The 20,038-nt window shown below is 36.4% G+C and overlaps 1 protein-coding gene across 2 annotated transcripts in view; it reads left to right on the forward strand.

The window, feature by feature from the left end:
* The window catches only part of TSGA10 (testis specific 10), a 145,601-nt gene that overhangs the window by 11,979 nt on the left and 113,584 nt on the right, over positions 1-20,038 (forward strand). For both annotated transcript variants that reach the window (XM_058428415.1, XM_058428414.1), the window contains exons 2-4: positions 1,846-1,974; positions 11,841-12,056; positions 19,529-19,594. Coding sequence is in view for 1 of the 2 variants with exons in the window: in XM_058428414.1 (XP_058284397.1) it covers positions 1,846-1,974; positions 11,841-12,056; positions 19,529-19,594 (411 nt within the window). In the remaining variant the exon portion in view is untranslated. The remainder of the gene's footprint in view (positions 1-1,845; positions 1,975-11,840; positions 12,057-19,528; positions 19,595-20,038) is intronic.

Here is a 20,038-nt window from a genome sequence, read left to right on the forward strand (position 1 = left end):
ATGCCTATAATCCCAGGGAGACCTAGGCAGGAGAATCTCTTGAGCCCAGGAGCTCAAGTCCAGCCAGGGCAACATAGGGAGACCCTGACTCTACAAAATTTAAAACAGTTAGCCAATTGTGGTGGCACATGCCTGTGTTCCCAGCTATTTGGGAGGCTAGGGTGAGAAGATTGCTTGGGCCTGGGGTTCGACGCTGCAGTGAGCCGTGATCATGCCAACCTGGGTGACAGAGCGAGACCCTTAGGTGTTGCATAGTTTGTCTTTCATAGAGGGATTCTTGGAGGTACCAAGTAGGAGATAAGTTTGGACAAGTAGGAAGGGACAAAATTACAGAAGTACTCTGAATATTGGATGGGTTTAGACTTAAATAGATCCTTGCTATTCAAATAAATAAGAAATTACAGCACAGCATGATTCAACATGTGGTCTCTGTACCAACCAAATAGGGATCTCCAAGCAGCTTTATGGAAATGTCAAATCTCAGCCTGTAAATAAGAATCTGCATTCACACAACATTCCCAGATGATTCTTAAATTCAATAAAAATTGAACAGTACTGCTCTAGTGAGGAGTTGTTTCATTCTGTTATTCTAAATCATGTTTATAACTAGCAATACGTTTTTCAACAGAAACCATGTAAGAAATGGTAGTTAGGAGTTCAGTCCAGCCCCTAGGGGTTTAAATGCTTCATAATTTGAAATATTCTGTGAGATCTAATGTTGAGGTTCCAGGTGGGGCAGTAACTGTTGCAATGAAGAAGAGTTGTGTCTTATTTAGAGAAGAGAAAAAAGGGAAATAAATCTGCCGGCCTGTCTAGGTGCTGGGTTACACAGACTGCATCATAAGATCAGTGACTGGGGAGATCCTGATTCTGTAATTCCCTAGGTAGGATTTTGGAGAACAGCAGCTGTGTTTTGAGGAAAGATCTAAGATGCTCATGACAAATTCTCTTTTAACATAATGGTAGCCTTGATTCAAGGAAAGAAAAAATTGTTTTCCTAAGTTACACAATCTCTAAGATACGTTGTCAAGTAAAACAGCGTGATGCAGAATAGTATGTATAGTATGCTAAAGTGAAAAATCTCTAACATTTGTTATTTTGCATATGTGTACATATATACAGCTGTAGTATAAATTCCTAGAAATTATTTGAACAGAAGCTGTGTGCATTTGTCATGTTGATAGATTTTATACAGTTGTTCTCCATAAATATTGTATCAATTTACACTCCCACCGGTGATATATAAGGATGCTATATCCATCTTACTGATCTTTGCCATGTGATGGTTAAAAGGGGGTATCTCAGTGTTGTTTTAATTTGTGTCACTAAAGGTTGAGATTGAACATCTTAATATTTAAGAGCCATTTCTGTAAATGTTCACATTCTTTGCCAATTTTTCTATTAGAGTATTTTTTTAATCTTTTTTATTTCTAGGGATTATTTATATATTAAGGAAATTCACTCTTTGTGATATGAATTGCAAACCTTTTTTCTTGTATAGAGTAGCAACAGCAAACGTAGCTCGCTAATAGCTATTTTGGACAACACAAGCCTAGAGGTAGACTATTTAATTTGCTACTGATCCATATTTCTGTAGAACCGTGATTACCAAAAGGATAGTGTAGGGAATGTCTTTGAAAAGCATGTTCAGTACCATTTGGACAACACACAGAAAAAGTTTTATAAAGTTTAAGAAGGTAAAGTTTGATGAAATCCTCTTAGCTGGTGGGAAATGGTTGAAAAAAATCTAAGAATATTATCAATTTTCAAAATGTATTGATGTGGGAAATCACAGAGCTGTTTTAAACTGAATGCCTCTATATTATTTCCCATTCTTTGTACTAGGTTACCACCAAAGAACATGATTTTGGTCTAGGGGCTCCAGTTTCTGAAGCTGAAAACTGCCAGAATACTCTCCAGCTAGAACGAGAAGTGAGAAACCAAGATAGATTCATCTCGACACTGAAATTACAGGTTGCGTTTAGTTACAACATATTTTCCTGACTTAATTTGGGGTGGGAGCCTATTTTGAAACAAGAAGATAGAGAATAACTAACTACTAATTCAGAGCTCATTTAAATGTTATGGGTCTAAAATCATTCAGTTTTTATCTTGACCATTTTGATAAACAAAGTCAGAGTCAATGAGTGCAAACTACATGTCAAGTGTTGTGTCAGATGTTTTCAGGTATACGGTTTTTACTTAATCATCCCGAACTTGTGAAAAAGTGATGCCGTTTCCATTTACAGATGTAGAAGCTGAAGTTCTAAGAGGTTAAATAATTATGACACTTGAGTAACAAGTGACAGAACTACGATTTCTCCAAACTCCCGTGTTAGCTGGGATTTGAACTTAACTCTCTGAACTCCAAGTTCAGTATTGTTCCTGTTCTTCTGATGCTTGACATGTAATATAGCTATTAATAAAGGCTATTAAAAGAGATTTCTTTTTCCAGGAAGATAGAGTAGACTTACTTTTTTTTTGTTCCTCCTGCCAAGTACAGCTAAAATCTCTGAATATTATGTATAAAAGAATTTAAGACTGGCCCGGTGCGGTGGCTCACGCCTGTAATCCCAGCACTTTGGGAGGCCGAGGCGGGTGGATCACGAGGTCAGGAGTTCGAGACCACGGTGAAACCCCATCTCTACTAAAAATACAAAAAATTAGCCGGGCGCGGTGGTGGGTGCCTGTAGTCCCAGCTACTCCGGAGGCTGAGGCAGGAGAATGGCGTGAACCCGGGAGGCAGAGCTTGCAGTGAGCCGAGATCGCACCACTGCACTCCAGCCTGGGCGACAGAGCGAGAGACCCCGTCTCAAAAAAAAAAAAAAAAAGAATTTAAGACTTTGAAAGGTGGCTAAGGATCTCAAGACACAAAGAACAACATGTTTGTTCCTGGGTTTCTTTTTCTCCATATGTCCCAGACAGCTGCTAGAAAAACTGGCAACCGGAAATAACAATAGGCACAAAAGAAAGACCCAAGAAAAGCTATTCCTCCCCTAGGCAAAGGACCAGGAAAGGAGCAGCCTATCAAGGCAGACAACTTTTAAGACAGTAACTATCCACTCCAAGCAAATACCACAGAAAAAACTACAGCCCCATTCCTGCCAGCTCAGGCCAAGTAAAGACCCTACACTTTCCACGCTTGCCAGACTATAACAAGGAGCCCCACTTGTGCTTCACCTACATTCTTTCTCTTCCCACTCCTCCCACACCAGGGTGATATCAGAGAAGGCTAAGTGGGAAACTAGGACTTTTATCCTCACCAGGGGATAAGGAGGCCCTGAACCCCATGATGTCAGCAGAGACAACATGAGGAGCCAAGGCATCTGCTCCCACTTTATAGTAAGAGGCACTCTTTCTTCTTGCTGTGGTGGAGACCTGAACGTTTGCCACCTATCAGCAATAAAGGCCACCCATCCATGGTGTCAGTGGGGGACACGTGGGAAACAGTAATGAGGCACCTCTGGGATTCCTCCCAGGCTGGTGGTAATGGCAGAGGCCTAGTGGGGAGCCTGAACTCCCACTCTTGCCTAGCAGTATCTAGGAACACCACCCTTTCCAGATATCAACAGATGCCAAGTTGAGGAACTGGACTTCTACTTTGATCTAGCAGAAATAAGGCAATGTCCCTCCTTTTTAGTTGGAGCAGTGTCGCAGGAGGCCTACTAAAACAGAAGATCCAGAGTCTTATAATGCTAGGTCTCAATTTTTAAAAAAAGGCATTGTAATCCAAAGAATCAAGAAGATTTGAGAAAAGACAAGAGAAGCCAACACTGAAATGGAACGGATGTTGTAATTATCTGGCAAGGACTTTAAAGCAGTCATATAAATGCTTCAGCAAGCAATTATGAACATGCTGGAAACGAATGAAGAAAAGTTGTCTCAGGAAAAAATAAGAGATATAAAGAAGAACCAAATGGACATTTTGGAACTAAAAAATAAAGTAACTGGTCCACACAAAAATCAGCCTATGAATGTTTATAGCAGCTTTATTATAATTGCCAAAAACTTGGAAGCAACCAAGATGTCTTTCAATAGATGAATGGATAAGGAAACTGTTGTACACCTATACAATGGGATAGTATTCAGTGTATTTTAAAAATGAGCTACGTAGCCATAAAAAGACACAGAGTGAACCTTGAAAGCGTGTTACAAACCTGAAAAGGCTACGAAATATATGATTCCAACTACATGGAGATGATAAAACTATAGAAACCATAAAAAGAGCAGTAGTTACCAGGAATTGGAGGGAGAGGGGGTGAATAGTTGGAGCACAGGATTTTTAGGGGAGTGAAACTATTCTGTATGACATACTAATAGTGGATACATGTCATCCTATGTGTGTCAAAACTCACAGAATGGATAACACCAAGAGTGAACCCTAAGGTAAACTATAGACATTAGTTATTAATAATATAACAGTAGGCCAGGCGTGGTGGCTCACTCCTATAATCCCAGCACTTTGGGAGGCCAACGTGGGCAGATCATGAGGTCAGGAGATCGAGACCATCCTGGCTAACATGGTGAAACCCCGTCTCTACTAAAAATAGAAAAAAATTAGCTGGGCATGGTGGCAGGTGCCTGTAGTCCCAGCTACTCGGGAGGCTGAGGCAGGAGAATGGTGTGAACCCGGGAGGCAGAGGTTGCAGTGAGCCGAGATCATGCCGCTGCACTCCAGCCGGGGCAGCAGAGCAAGATTCTGTCTCTAAATAATAATAATAATAATGATAATGTAACAGTATTATTTCCTCAGTTGTAACAAATATACCATATTAATACAAAATGTAAATAATAGAGGAAACTGTGTTGAGGAAGAGAGAGAGGAGTATGTGGGAACTGTTTGTACTTCCTAATCAATTTTTTGTAAACCTAAAACTACTCCATAAACTTAGTCTATTAACTACATGAGAGAAAATTTTCCAAATTACATATCTGAAAAGGGCTTAATATCTAGAATATACAAAGGACTCCTAAAATTAGCCCCTTTTCCCCCCAAAAAATCTAATTCAAAAATGAGCAAAGGACTTGAACAGACATTTCTCCAAAGAAGATATACAAATGTCAATAATTACATGAAAAAGATGCTCGACATCATCAACTATTAAAGAAATGCAAATCAAAACCATGAGATACCACTTCATACCCATTAGGATGGTTGTTATAATGGAAAATAACAAGTGTTGGTGAGGATGTGAAGAAATTGGAACACTTGCATTGCTGATGGGAATGTAAAATGGAGCCACCATGGTGAAAAATCATTTGATGGTTTCTCAAAATTTTAAAGACAGAATAATCATATGATCCAGCTATTCCATTCCTAGGTATATACCCTAAAGAGTTGAAAACACGGACTCCAACAGATACGTATATACAAATGCTCATAGCAGCATTATTCACAGTAGCCAAGAGGTAGAAAAAACCCAAATGTCAACAAATGAATGGATAAACAAAATACGGTATATGCTTACAATGGAATATTACTCAGATTCAAAAAGGAATGACATTCGGATACATGCTGCAAAATGAATGAACCTCAAAAACATTGTACTAAGTACAATAAGCCAAACATAGGAAGACAAATAATGCTTGATTCCACCTCTACCTAGAATAGGCAAATTATGGAGATAGAATTGTTGTTTAATGGGTACAGAGTTTTTTGGGGGAGGGGAATAAAAAAATTCTGGAAATAGATAGTGGTGATGGTTGTACAGCATTGTGAATATACTTAATGCCACTGAGTTATGTACTTAAAAATTGTTAAAATGAAAATTATGTATATGTATTTTGTGACAATAAAACAAGCTTAAAAATAGAGTAACTGAAAATAAAAACTCAATGTTCTCAATAGAATGGAGGAGAGGAATGAATCAGTGAACATGAGACTAGAAAAATAATTACCTAATGTGAACGTCAGAGAGAAAATAGATTGAAAAAAATCTGAATAGAGCCTCAGAGACAGGTAAAACTGTGTTCGACGAAAAAATGAGAGAAGGTGGTGCTAAAAAAAATTTGAAGAGATAATGGCTGAATTTCCCACAAATTTGGCACAAAGACATAAAACAGATGAAAGTAGGTGACTGAATACCTAACAGGAGTCACCCAAAGAAATGCATGCCAAGACACTAAAAAATCCTGAAAGTAACCAGAGAGAAACCATGCGTTATTTATAGAAGAACACCAATTCAAGTGACGGCAGATATTTTTCATCTGAAAGATTGGAGGTAAGAAGGAAGTGGCACAACATTTTTCAAGTGCTAGAGAAAAGCAAACCTGTCAACTCAGAATTTTATATCCAGAGAAAGTATCCTTGAAGGTTGAGGGAAAATAAAGACATTCTCAGATAAAGAAATATTAAGATAATTTGTGCCAGCAGAGCTACCCTAAAAGAATAGCTAAAAGTATTTCTCTAACCAGAAAGGAAGTGATAAAAGAAGTAATCTTGGAGCAGTAGGAAGAACAATATATAGAGCAAAAAATATAGGTAAATGAAATAGAATTTCTTTCTTTCTTTTTTTTTTTTTGGAAACAGGGTCTTGCCCTGTCATCCAGGCTGTAGTGCAGTGGCATCGTCTCTGCTTACTGCAGCCTTGGCCTCCTGGGCTCAAGCAGTCCTCCCACCTCAGCCTTTCAAGTAGCTGGGACTGCAGGCATGCACCACCATGCCTGGCTGATTTTTTTTTTTTTTTTTTTTGGTAGAGATGGGGTTTCACCATGTTGCCCAGGCTTCCCTTGAACTCCCATTCTTAAGTGATCCACCTGCCTCAGCCTCCCAAAGTCTTGGGATTACAGATATGAGCCACTACTCTGAGCCAAATTTTTTTTTTAAGTTTACAAAATTGTATTTAACTATTGAATGTGGTTCTAAATGCATGTAGAGGCAATATTTAAGACAATTATTTCATTAATAGGGGAGAGTAAAGGGAGCTAACAGGAGGTAAGGTTTCTGTACTTTCACTTGAACTGTTAAAATGTAGGCTATGATAAGTTCTGTATATATAATGTAATGCATAGAACAACTGGTAGAAAAAGATCAAACAAGAGTTACACTCAGAAACACTATAAATAAATCAACGTAGAATTCTAAAAAATGTTGAGGTGATCCACAGGAAGGCACCAAAAACAAAACTCTTCATTATTTCAACACTTATAACTACAGTAATCAAGACTGTGATATTGGTGAGGGATAGATACATACGTGAATGGTACGGAACAGATAATCTAGAGATAGTCCTATACAAGTACAGCCAAACGATTTTTTGACAGAGATGCAGATGCAGTTCTGTGGAAGATAGTCTTTTCAACAAGTGGTGTTGGAGCATTTAGATATAGGGAAAACAGTTACCCTCCACTTAAATCTCACACTTCATAAAAAATTAAATGGACCATAGATGTAAATGTAAAACATAAAACTATGAGACTTTTAGGAGGTAACATAGGAGAAAATTTGCAGGAAGTTAGGCTTGGATGGAAAGTTATTAGATATGATACCAAAAGCATGACTCATAAAAGGAAAAATTGGTAATATGGACTTAATCAAAATTGAAGTTTTTGGCCAGGTGTGGTGGCTTGTGGCTATAATCCCTGCACTTTGGCAGGTGGATGGATCACTTGAGGCCAGGAGTTCAAGACCAGCCTGGCCAACATGGGAAAACCCCATCTCTACTAAAAATTACACAAATTAGCTAGGCATGGTGGTGCATGCCTGTAGTCCCAGCTACTTGAGAGGCTGAGGTGGGAGGATCACTTGAACCCAGGAGGCAGGTTGCAGTGAGCTGAGATTGTACCACTGCACTCCAGCCTGGGTGAGAGTGAGATTCTGTCTCAAAAATATACACACACACATGAATATATATACTTCTGTGAAGTATCTCTTCATGTCTTTTGCTCATTTTCTAACTGAATTGTTTGCTTTTCACTGTTTTCAATTTTAAGAGTTCTGCATTTAATACAATAGGTATGAGTCCTTTAGCAAATATGTGGTTTGTAGTTAGTCTTTTACTTTGCAGAAGACCTGCTAAGATGATGAAAAGACTAACTACAAACCACATATTTGCTAAATGACTCGTACCTATTGTATCAAATGAAGAACTCTTAAAATTGAACAGTGAAAAGCAAAAAATTCAGTTAGAAAATGAGCAAAAGACATGAAGAGATACTTCACAGAAGGATGTCTGGTATACTAGAAAAAGATGTTCAGCCTCCGTAGACATCAGGGGAATGCAAATTAAGGCCATGATGAAATAACAATACAGTAACTAAAATAAAAAATAGTGACAATACCAAATGCTGGCAAGGATGTGGAGAAACTGGATCACTCATCCATTCCTGGTAAGAATATGAAATGGTACAGCCACTCTGGAAAATAATTTGGCAGTTTTTGGTAAGACTAAACATACATTTACCATACAATCCAGCAGTTGTACTCCTGGGCATTTATTCCAGAGAAATGAAAACTTATATCTACTCAAAACTTATATCCTACTCAGTTGTTCATAGCAGCTTTGTTATATTCCCAAACTGGAAACAGCCAGTTTTCTTTAATTGGTGAATGGTTAAACTGTGGTATTCCATACCATGGAATATTATTCAGCAATAAATAGGAATGATCCTATTTGGTTCAAATAACAACTTGTATGGATCTAAAGGACACTGTGCTGAGTGAAAGAAAGCAATCTCAAAAGATAACATGCTCTGATTTTATTTATATAACATTCTCAAAATGACAAAATTGTACACATTATTGGTGGGAAGAATTGAGGGCAGGGAAGGAGAATATAAAGGGGCAGCAGCAGAATGGTCTTGTTGTAATGGAACAGTTCTATATCTTGAGGTGGTAGTTACAGAGATCTGCACATGTGAGAAAAATCATATAGAACACCAAGCACATGGTATATCTGGGTGTGATATTATACTATGTCGTTTATGACACGGCTATCAGCGGAAACAGTAAAGGGCGTATGAGACTTCTCTGTACTACATTTGCTTCCTGTGAATCTTATTTAAAAATAAAAATTTTTAACAAAACTACTTGAGTACCTGTAATACTGGAAATTTTACTTGAGCTCTTATATAATGTCTAATGACAGTTCTACAAATTGAAGGCATTCTGTCCATTTAACAGAAGAGACTCTCATTTATTTTTTTTCTGAAGTCAGGTGCATCTTCTAGGATCAAGAAAATATGGTAAATTCCCCAGTTACATAACTGGTAAAGAACTACAACAGGATTTAAACCTAACTCTGCCAAAGTCCAAAGCCCATATCCTTTGTATTACTCTAGACTGCCTCTTCTAAAGTACTTTTGTCTTGGAATTGAGTAAAAGTAGAGTTGCATGAGAGAAGGGAGGGGAGTGTTCATTTATATTACTAATAATTTGTCTTATTTGCTTAATAATTTGAGGATTGTATTTGAGATACATAATAAATGATGCAGAAAAAAGTGATATGTTGATACAGAAATGAATGAGACATACAGTCTTTTAAGTTGTTTAGAATCTAGTAGAACGGACAGGGAAATAAATGATTTTAATGCATCTTATAAAACATTGAGATAAACTTATATAAGAGGCTTTATGGGCACACATACTGGAAAGGAGAAGCATTTAACATCTCCTGGTGCAGTGGGAAGTTAACAGACATTTTTAGTGTGCTCTTGTTGCTGAGAAACATGGCATAGGAAAAGCCACGAACAAAGATGAAAAACAACTTGAAGTTTATCTGTTTGTTTCGCATCCTATAGTTTGTTTGTTTTAAAAGAAAGTAGCTGAAATAATAAGGGTAGGGTAAAATAAGTAAACCATGAAAGCCTGGGATGACAATAATGAACAGATCATTGTACATAGTTTCTGTACATGTTGCTAGAGGTGGGCTTTGGATTTGGCTTTAAAATTTCTAGAGGCAAAGGCAAATAGAAATATTAGTTAAATAATTAATGATTGTTAGGGTAAGAACAAACCAGGTATCCAAAAAAGGCACGTATTTTCCTGAAATTGAAGCCTAGGCAGGGTTTTCCTTGAGGATTCTCATAAGGAAGGTTCTGTGGTAGCACTTCAATTTCAAGTGTGTCCATTTCAATAACTCCCCTAAAATAAGTTTTTAAATGAATTTAATGTGATTGTTTTTTATAGTGTGTCTGGTGGTGGGAAGTTAGGTTGGACAGGTAAGTTGAGTTGGATCATAAATGGCATTTTAAAATTTTATTCTCAGTGTCATAAGGCAACATAAGGTTATAGGAATGACCTCAAATTTGCATTTTCAAAGAGTTTTTGAGAGTAGATAGGAGAAGGCCAAAAGAGAAGAAGAGAGTAGGAGACATTGGATTAAAATAATGACTTTAATTATGCCTCTTGGTGGGCTGTTTACTGGGTACAATAAATGGCATTGTAGCATATTTAGTTAAAAATAATTCATGACTTTTAGGATATTTTTATGTAGTGACAACTTATAAAGTTTTTTTGAAGACAACTTTGTTGATTTTAATGGTTTGGAAGACGATAACTATAGCTGTTTGAAAAGGGCAACCTCAGGGCAAAAATAATGCTAGAACTAAGAGGTCAGGGATTTAGCAATTTCAGATGCTCCTTACAGACTGAAACTTGTGTGTGAGTGGTTTTTTTTTGTTGTTGTTGTTTTTAATGCATCTTTTACAGGGTACCAACCCAGTATCTTAGACACAATAGGTGCTGAATAAATATTTGTTAAATACACAATGAGAGACAAGTACTATGGAAAACAATTTGTACCATGACTACCTCATAGTTATTTTTGTTATTGCACTTAACATATTGTCTTTGTATTTCCTCAAGTAAACAAAAAATTCCCTGAGGGCAGGTACCTAACCTATCTTTGTATTTTTGGAATTTAATATAGGTCCTGACATAATCATTGTTCAATGGGTCTAGTTTTTTTTTTTTCTCTTAAAGGCATTTGGATACCTTCGTGATAGAAAAGGCCCTTTTCTTCATCCATTGATGGTTTGATAGTGGGCTGGGAAGGAAAGCTGTGTTCCTCCACATTAGTCAGCAAATACTTGATTGATTTGATATTTAGCTTAGTCAAGTAAGTTACTGATACTTTCAAAAGGACTTTTTAAAAAAGAGTTAATAATATACATATATATATATATATATATATATTTTTTTTTTTTTTTTTTTTTTTGAGATAGAGTCTTGCTCTGTCACCCAGGCTGGAGTGCAGTGGCAGGATCTGGGCTCAGTGCAATCTCTGCTTCCCAGGTTCAAGCAATTCTTGTACCTCATCCTCCCAAGTAGCTGGGACTACAGGCACTCGCCACCATGCCCAGCTGATTTTTGTATTTTTAGTAGAGATGGGGTTTCACCATGTTGGCCAGGCTGGTCTCAAACTCTTGACTTCAGGTGATCTGCCCTCCTCAGCCTCCCCAAATGCTGAGATTACAAGTGTGAGTCACCATGCCTGGCCTAAAAGAGTTACTATATTTTAATAACAATAATTAGAAATTTAATTAAAAGAACTCTTAATGGTATTAAAATTAATTTCAAAACTATTGAAGTTTCTTTATTGCAGATATAAATATTTGGCCATTTTTCTAATAGCTTGGCTAAAAATAGTAATTAAGTTCTTTTTGAAATCTATAAATTGTCTTGAAAGATATTGCTATAAAATTTAAAATTTTTATTTAATATATTTTTTCTAATAGGTAATACATTCACATGATACAAAATTCATAAGGCACAAAAAGGTATACAGTTAAGTTTCTTTGCCAGGGTGGCAAATCTCCCTTCCTGATTCCAGTCACGTAGTTGCTCCCCAGAAAAAACTAAGGAATTATTTTAATGTGATTTTTTTTTCTGATAATAACAGATTGAAGATCTCAAACAGACAAATCATGGCTTGGAAGAATATGTGAGGAAACTCTTGGATAGTAAGGAGGTGGTAAGCAGTCAAGTAGATGATTTAACCAGCCACAATGAGCATCTTTGTAAAGAATTGATTAAAATTGACCAACTAGCAGAGCAACTAGAAAAAGAGAAAAATTTTGTGGTGGATTCCGCCAACAAGGAACTTGAAGAAGCCAAGGTACCAGATTTACTGCTGATCAGGATTTTAATTTTACTTTAAACATCATGTAATTTTTAAATGCAATGGAAAAAGTAGCATTCTCATTTGTATAATTTGGACGCTTTTTAGATTTGACAATATATTTAAATGTCTGTTCTAAGGATTAAATTGTTTCTCACATTTTACTTCTTTAAACAAATTTTACTCAAAACATTTCCTAAGTAGTATGTAGTCATTGTAAAAAATTTCAAATCAACAGGAATGTTCTGTGAACCAAATGTTGCTCCCACTTCCCAATTCCTCTCTCCTCTGCAGAAACATCTACAAACTAATAGATACATTTATTTTCATCTATTTTTACACATGTAATTGATTTCAATACTTTTTTTTTTTTTTTTTTTTTTAAGAGAGACAGTCTTGCTCTTTCACCCAGGCCGGACTGCAGTGGCCCTATCTCGGCTCACTGCAAGCTCCACCTCCCAGGTTCATGCCATTCTCCTGCCTCAGCCTCCTAAGTAGCTGGGATTATAGGCACCTGCCACCACGCCTGGCTAATTTTTTGTCAATACCCTTTAAAAAAGATTTTTACCAAACTAAAAATAGAACTGCCATGTGATCCAGCAACACTGCAGCCAAAAGAAAGGAAGTCAGTATGTCACAGAGGTATCTACACTTCCATGTTTATGGCAGCACTATTCACAATAGCCAAGATATGGAATCAATCTAGGTGTCCATTAACGAATAAGTGGATAAAGAAAATGTAGTATATCTACACAATAGAATGTCATTCAACCATAAAGAAGAAAAAAACTCTGATTTGCAACAACATTAATGAGCCTGGAGGACATCATGTAAAGTGAAGTAAGCCAGGCACAGAAAGACAAATATTGCATGTTCTCACTCATATGTGGAATCTGAAGAAATCAATCTCATGGAGATAGAGCATAGATTGATGGTTACCAGAGGCTAAAAGGACAGCGGGGAGGAGAGGATGAAAAGAGGCTGGTTAATTGGTACAAAAATACAGTTATAGAAAAGATATAAATTCTAGTGTTTGATGGCACCGTAGGGTGACTATCGTTAACAATTTATTGCATATTTTAAAATAGCTGAAAGAGAAGATTTGGAGTATTCCCAGAACAAAGAAATAATTAAGGTGGTGGATATCCCCATTACGCTGATTTGATCATTGTACATTGATGCATGTATTAAAATATCACATGTACCCCATAAATATGTACCATTATTATGTATCAATAAAAAGTCAATTTAAAACTTTTTAACTAAAATTTAAAAATTTGCCAATCTTTTTTTTTTCCTTATTGATGTCTGAGATTTGGTTCTTGTTCAGGAAGGTTTTTTTTCACCTCAAGAACTACAGATATACTTTCTAAAGTTTTCTTTTAATACTTTTTAATAGTTTTCCTTCTTTTAATACTGCTAGTTTCTTTTTGTTCTAATATGAGGTAGGGTTGCCTAGTCCTTTCTCCACTGATTTGAAATATCATTTTAACAGATACTAAATTCTCAGATATCTGTGACTATGTTTCTGGACTATTTGTTTTCATTAATTCATTTGCCTTTTTCTGTGCCACCATCTCATTGTTTTAGTTACTGTAGCTTTATGATATTTTGATCAACATTTTATTTCTTGATTGAGTACTTTGCCATGAAATTTGGAAACTAGAGATTAAACGTAATTATATAATGACAGTTTTACTTCTCCATTGCTGCCTAATGGCTAATAAGCAACATAGAGCATATTTGAAGGCCAAAAAACAACCTGTTGAATTTTTAAATGATAGCGTGTGAACATGCTTGTCTTGATTTTATTAATCACCAAATTAGTTAATTGTGTCTGTAACAAAGTAATTTCCCAAAGCTAATTATTAAGTGTTATTTCTTAAACATTCTTTTAATGTAACAGGACTCTTATGGCAAATAATGAAGCAATTAAATAAATTATCAGGTGAAACGTTATTGAAGTCACTGTTACAGTAATTTGAAATATGAGTCCAATTGATGAACTCTAGGATTGTATGTATTTTTATGCAGTAACATCTCATTGAGACTGCTTAATGGATGAGTTTAAATTAGTGGAAGGTCAAATAATGCAACTTTTTTGTTGTTGTTGAGACAAAGTTTCCGTCTGTCACCCAGGCTGCAGTGCAGTGGCACGATCTCGGCTCACTGCAACCTCCACCTCCCGGGTTCAAGCGATTTCCTGCCTCAGTCTCCCAAGTAGCTGGGATTACAGGCGCCCACCACCACACCCATCTAATTTTCATATTTTTAGTAGAGATAGGGTTTCGTCGTGTTGGCCAGGCTGGTATTGAACTCCTGATCTGAAGTGATCTGCCCACCTTGGCCTCCCAAAGTGCTGGGATTACAGGCATGAGCCACCACACCTGGCCATAATAGTGCAATATTTAAATACACAAGTTTATTACTTTAAGGATACCGTCTTCTCTAACCATGTTGTCTGGAACAGGTCCTTAGAACTGCTTGAAATACTAGATAGGAAAGATTTGTTTTTAACTTTTGAATTAGTTATCTTCAAATGGATGCTGTTAAAGTATTTGAAGGATATTTAAAAGTAGCTTGAATATTTTAAACATTTTTCAATACACTTTTGTTTGTACTGTTACTTTAAAAATTTTTTTAACTTTTTTTTAATGCCACTTCAGGTGGAATGTATTGTTACTTTTTTTAAAGTAACATTCACAGTTTAATGGTAAATTGATTTCCATCTGTCTTAATTATAAAAATTATCAAAATTGAGCCAGGCGTGGTGGCTTATACCTGTAATTCCAGCACTTTGGGAGGCCGAGGCAGGTGGATCGCTTGAGGCCAGGAGTTTGAGACCAGCCTGGTGAACATGACGAAACCCCATTTCTACTAAAATGCAAAAAAAAAAAAAAAAAAAAAATAGCCAGGCGTGGTGTCATACGCCTGTAATCCCAGCTACTTGGGAGGCTGAGGCACAAGAATAGCTTGAGCCTGAGAGGCAAAGGTTGCAGTGAGCCAAGATCGCGTCACAGTCTAGCCTGGGCAAAAGAGTGAGACTCTGTCTCAAAAAAAAAAAAAAGTTATCAAAATTGAAGAGTTTTAGTATGTCTTCCTTGTTTTTGTCTTCAAATTAAAAATTAACTGCACTCCTTCCCAGACTGCGGGAAACCAAGTTGACTGAATTCCAACAATGAGAATGCCCTGTTTAGAAGTCATCACTTTTAAAGGGTTGTTAGGGTTTATCTTCTAGAGAGAGTAAGTACTATGTCAGGGTGAATTCTCTGCTATCAAAAGGAAGAATTTTTGGAATGGAAAACATCTAAAATATAAGAGCTAGGATTTACCTAAAACTGTAAGTATTAAATTTACAGGTAGAATTTTGCCTGGCTTGGCAAAGACTATTTCTAGGAAATAGATCTCCATAAATAATGTGGAATGTTAGGTGTATTTGAGGATTGGAAAGCTATTGGGTGAAAAAGAGGTAAGCAGCAGTCTTGGAGTAGAGATACCATTGGTGACACAGGGAAAACATCAGAAACGTAATAAAGAGAGAACAAAATGAAAATAGGCCTTTGGGTTGGTAGAATGCCCTGAAATGAGGAAATCACCAACCTCAGTAAGTGAATGTCCCCAAGTAGAATGGGGATTAGAAAGATACAAAACCAACACTGGGGATATGAACTCCAGTGTGTGTTGTCATCATCCTAAGACATTAGATATGCATTTTAGGTTTATATTTCTGGGGGAGAGATTCCTTGCCTAATTTGTGGGGTAGCACTTGAAACGAGATTTCTAATTCGATGGCTGAGAAAAAATGTTTGGGTTTCTAGTGTTTGAGATTATACTCTGGGTATGCGGAGGTAGAGTCTGAGGCTAAAGCTACTGTTAGTTTGTCTGGAATTGAGATAGTATTAAATGTATTCACTGGGAAGTATTTACTTTTAGTCTTTTTTTTTTTTTTTTTTTTTTTTTTTAGTGGTTGTGTTGAAATTTTTTTTTTTTTTTATTATACTTTAGGTTTTAGGGTACATGTGCACAATGTGCAGGTTTGTTACATATGTATCCATGTGCCATGTTGATTTCCTGCACCCATTAGCTCGTCATTTAGCATTAGGTATATCTCCTAATGCTGTCCCCGCCCCCCCCACCCCCCACCCCACAACAGTACCCGGAATGTGATGTTCCCCTTCCTGTGTCCATGAGTTCTCATTGTTCAATTCCCACCTATGAGTGAGAACATGCGGTGTTTGGTTTTTTGTCCTTGCGATAGTTTACTGAGAATGATGTTTTCCAGTTTCATCCATGTCCCTACAAAGGACACGAACTCATCATTTTTTATGGCTGCATAAATTTTAGTCTTATTTTTAAAGGTCAACAGTAACTTCTTCCATGATTTGCTTCATTAAAATATTTTCAGTATTAACTATTGGCTATTGCTATGTAGTTACTTTGAAACCTTAATGCCTTCAAACAACAAATATTGATACCTCACAGGTTCTTGGGTTGGGAATTCAAGACGCTTAGCTGGGTTGTTCTGATTCACTGTTTCTCAGGAAATTGTAATCAAGATGATGGCTAGGGCTGGTGGTTTACACCTGTAATTCCAGCACTTTGGGAGGCCAAGGCAGGCAGATCACTTCAGGTCAGGAGTTCAAGACCAGCCTGGCCAATATGATGAAAGCCTGTCTCTACTAAAAATACAAAAAACTAGCTGAGCATGGTGGTTGGCACCTGTAATACCAGCTACCCGGGAGGCTGAGGCCAGAGAATTGCTTGATCCCGGGAGGCAGAGGTTGCAGTGAGCCGAGATCATGCCACTGCGCTCCAGCCTGGATGACAAAGCGAGACTCGATCTCAAGAAACAACAATAAAAAAGATGATTGCCACAGTCATGGCTTGACTGCTACTGGAGGATTTACTTCTAAGATGGCTCACTCAGGTGGCTTTTGGCTATTGGCAGGAGGCCTGTTCTTTGCTAGGTGGACCTCTCTCTAGGGTTGCTTCATGTATTCTTTGTGGAAATTTATTCTCGCTCCACCTTCCCCTCTCCCCCAGCCAACAATCCAAGAGATAAGGAGGATCTGCAGGGCTTAGTATGACCCAGTCTCAAAAGTTAATATCTCATCACTTCCTCCATATTCTCATCTTTAAAAGTGAATCACTAAGTATAACCCACACTCTAGGGGAGGGAAGTTAAGCTCCAGCTATGGAAGGAAGGAGTATTAGAATTTGTGGACATACATTAAAACTACCTCAACTATATGCCTTCGTTTATTCTCTCATCTTGAGTTGTTTATCATTCATGTGTTAACACGGCGTTTCCCAGATAATTGAACATGACACTTTGAAATGTGAAGCAGAATTACAATTTTCCCATTATTTCTTCCTACAATTTATATTTTTAATTGACCTAGGGGCTATGTTATTGGACTGGATCTCTGATAGTCCTTATCATTATTGTTACTTTTGTATGTGATTCAATAAAAAGTATTTCAGAGCCCGCTGTGTGGAAGACATTGTGTAGTCTTTGTTTGTCCCCCACAAAGGGTGGGGTGGGGGACAACAAAGACTTCACACAATGTCTTCCACACAGCGGGCTCTGAAATAACCACCCCCCCATTCCCTGCACACACTCCTGTCTTTCTCCCTCACTTTATTTTTCCCTGTAGCACTTTGCTGTTCCTTTCCCCTTCCCTCACAATGCTCCAGCCCGTCTCCATACTTAGAACCAACCAGACGTTCTTTTCCCTTAGGACCTTTGTTAGAGCTGTAACTTTTGCCTGCAGTGTTTTTTGCGCAGATTTTCACATGTTTGACTTCCTTTCCTCTGAAGTTTTTGGTCAAAGGTCACCTTTAAATGAGGGCTTCCTGACCACCCCATTTAAAATTCCAACCTGTTACTCTATAAATATTCCCAGTATCCTTAACTCTGCTCTTCTTTTTCTAGTATACTATATAATTATTTGTTAGGTTTATTATTGTCTATTCTAGCTGAAATGTACGATCCACAAAGGCAGAAATCTTTGTGTCTCTTGTTTACTTAAGTCAAGTGCCTAGAACGTGAGTGCTCCTTGTATTATTTTTTGAGGGATGCAATCACTAACATATATTTTGACTATTATCTTTTGTTTTTCTTTTTTTGGCTAGAATATGTACTCCACGAGGGCAGAGATTTTTGCCTTTTTTATTCATTACTTTACCCATTACATAACACAATGGCAGGCAGGTAGTAGGCATTCATTAATTGTTAAGTAAGTGAAAACACTGGGTTAGCAGTTTTTCATTTGGGCCAGTTATTTTGTTTTTCAGAGTGGAATCAACATTTTTTTTAATCATTGTAAAATTAATGCATGTTTATTATACAAAATTTTAGTCCATATAGAAAAGTAAATGAAGAAAATAACATCTACCATAATCATACCTTGTTATACCTAGACATAATCTTCAGTTTATTTGGTTATGTTTATATGTAGGATGTCTGCATATAAATTTATTTTTTATGAGAATGTGTCATACCAGATACTCTGTTTTGCAGTGAATTTTTATACTTAATGTAGAAATCTTAACACAAAGTAGACCTGTATCTTTTTAGTGCCTACTTAGTAGTATACATTAAAACATTGAAAATTGTCTATTCAAGGCTATACATAAGGTTATTCAAACTGTACGTAATTATGTTTCTAAGTATTTTACTTGTGAGAAAAACGTTCCAAATAATAGCACCCCTTAATATTTCATAAACTTAAAATAGGACTGCCAGAAAAATCGTAGAAGAGAACGTTGGTCTAAAGAACAAATGAAGTACAGTAATTCCAGAGAATTCAGATTTAAAATGTAGTAGGCAAGATCAGGATGCAGTTTAGAATAATGAGGGAAAGGTTGATGAATTGCAAAATACATTAAGCGAATATGCTATTAGCAAAGAACTCTACTGCTTTGCATAAAAACTTAGTCACTGTCCTGTAGGAACATACAATGTAGTCATATGCTAAATATATGACTATAGGTACCTATCTTATAAGACTGGGTATGTTCACTGTCATAAATTGATACAAAAAGTATTTTGTGGGTTGAATTGAACTAAGCAGTTGAGTTCGAAGAGAAAGCAATCTTTTCTGAATGGGATAATTTGGGTCAACTTATTTTATTCTAGTCATTCTTTTATTGCTTTCCTATTATCTTCAGAATTATAATTAGTACTAACATTTTGTTCCAGTTTATGGGGAATAATTTGGTAAAATACAATCAATTAACATTTTATACAAAACATTGAATTTAAGGGAATTGTTATTTCATCCTGGGTAAATCATCTTTTATCTTTTATCATTGAAGGTCGCTAAACAGAGGTTATTTCTTCTTTAAAATATTCACTGCCTTCATGTTTTTATTTTAAGTGGCTTCCTTTTTTTGATGTTCTTTTTCCAATTAGTTTAAGCGTCTTTAATAGAAAATTTTTTTTTTTTTTTTTACTTTTTCTTCAGATTGAACTCATTTGCCAGCAAAAGAATATTATAGTATTGGAAGATACAATAAAAAGGCTTAAATCTGTAAGTATATTTTTCATAAATATGTGTTAAGGAATCATTTTTATTTGGTCAGTAAACTATAAAAAATTATGTCTTTGGCTCTCATGCGTTTTGTGAGGAATAAAATATGTTTGTTTTCTAAAATCTGCACCAACTGCTAGGGACACAGGGGAGCCCCCATCTGTAAGAGTGACTTTTTTTTGCTTCTTTCATCACTACTTCTTTCTTTCCTAGAGGCAAAGAACAACTTTTGGTTGGTTTTATTAATGTCCTTATCTGTTAATTGATTTAAAATGATGACTGAATAATTCTCAAAATATAAAGTGTGTTTGTTTACACAACTTTTATCCCCCTTAATAGTAAATACTTTTAAGCCATAAATTTTGTTACATAATTCCAAACAATGTTTTATTTATCCAACAATGTGAAATGAAAACTGCTCTATTTAAACATTTTAATCTTATT

Source organism: Hylobates moloch, unplaced genomic scaffold (assembly GCF_009828535.3).
Source record: "Hylobates moloch isolate HMO894 unplaced genomic scaffold, HMol_V3 SCAFFOLD_15, whole genome shotgun sequence".
Classification (NCBI taxonomy): Eukaryota; Metazoa; Chordata; class Mammalia; order Primates; family Hylobatidae; genus Hylobates; species Hylobates moloch.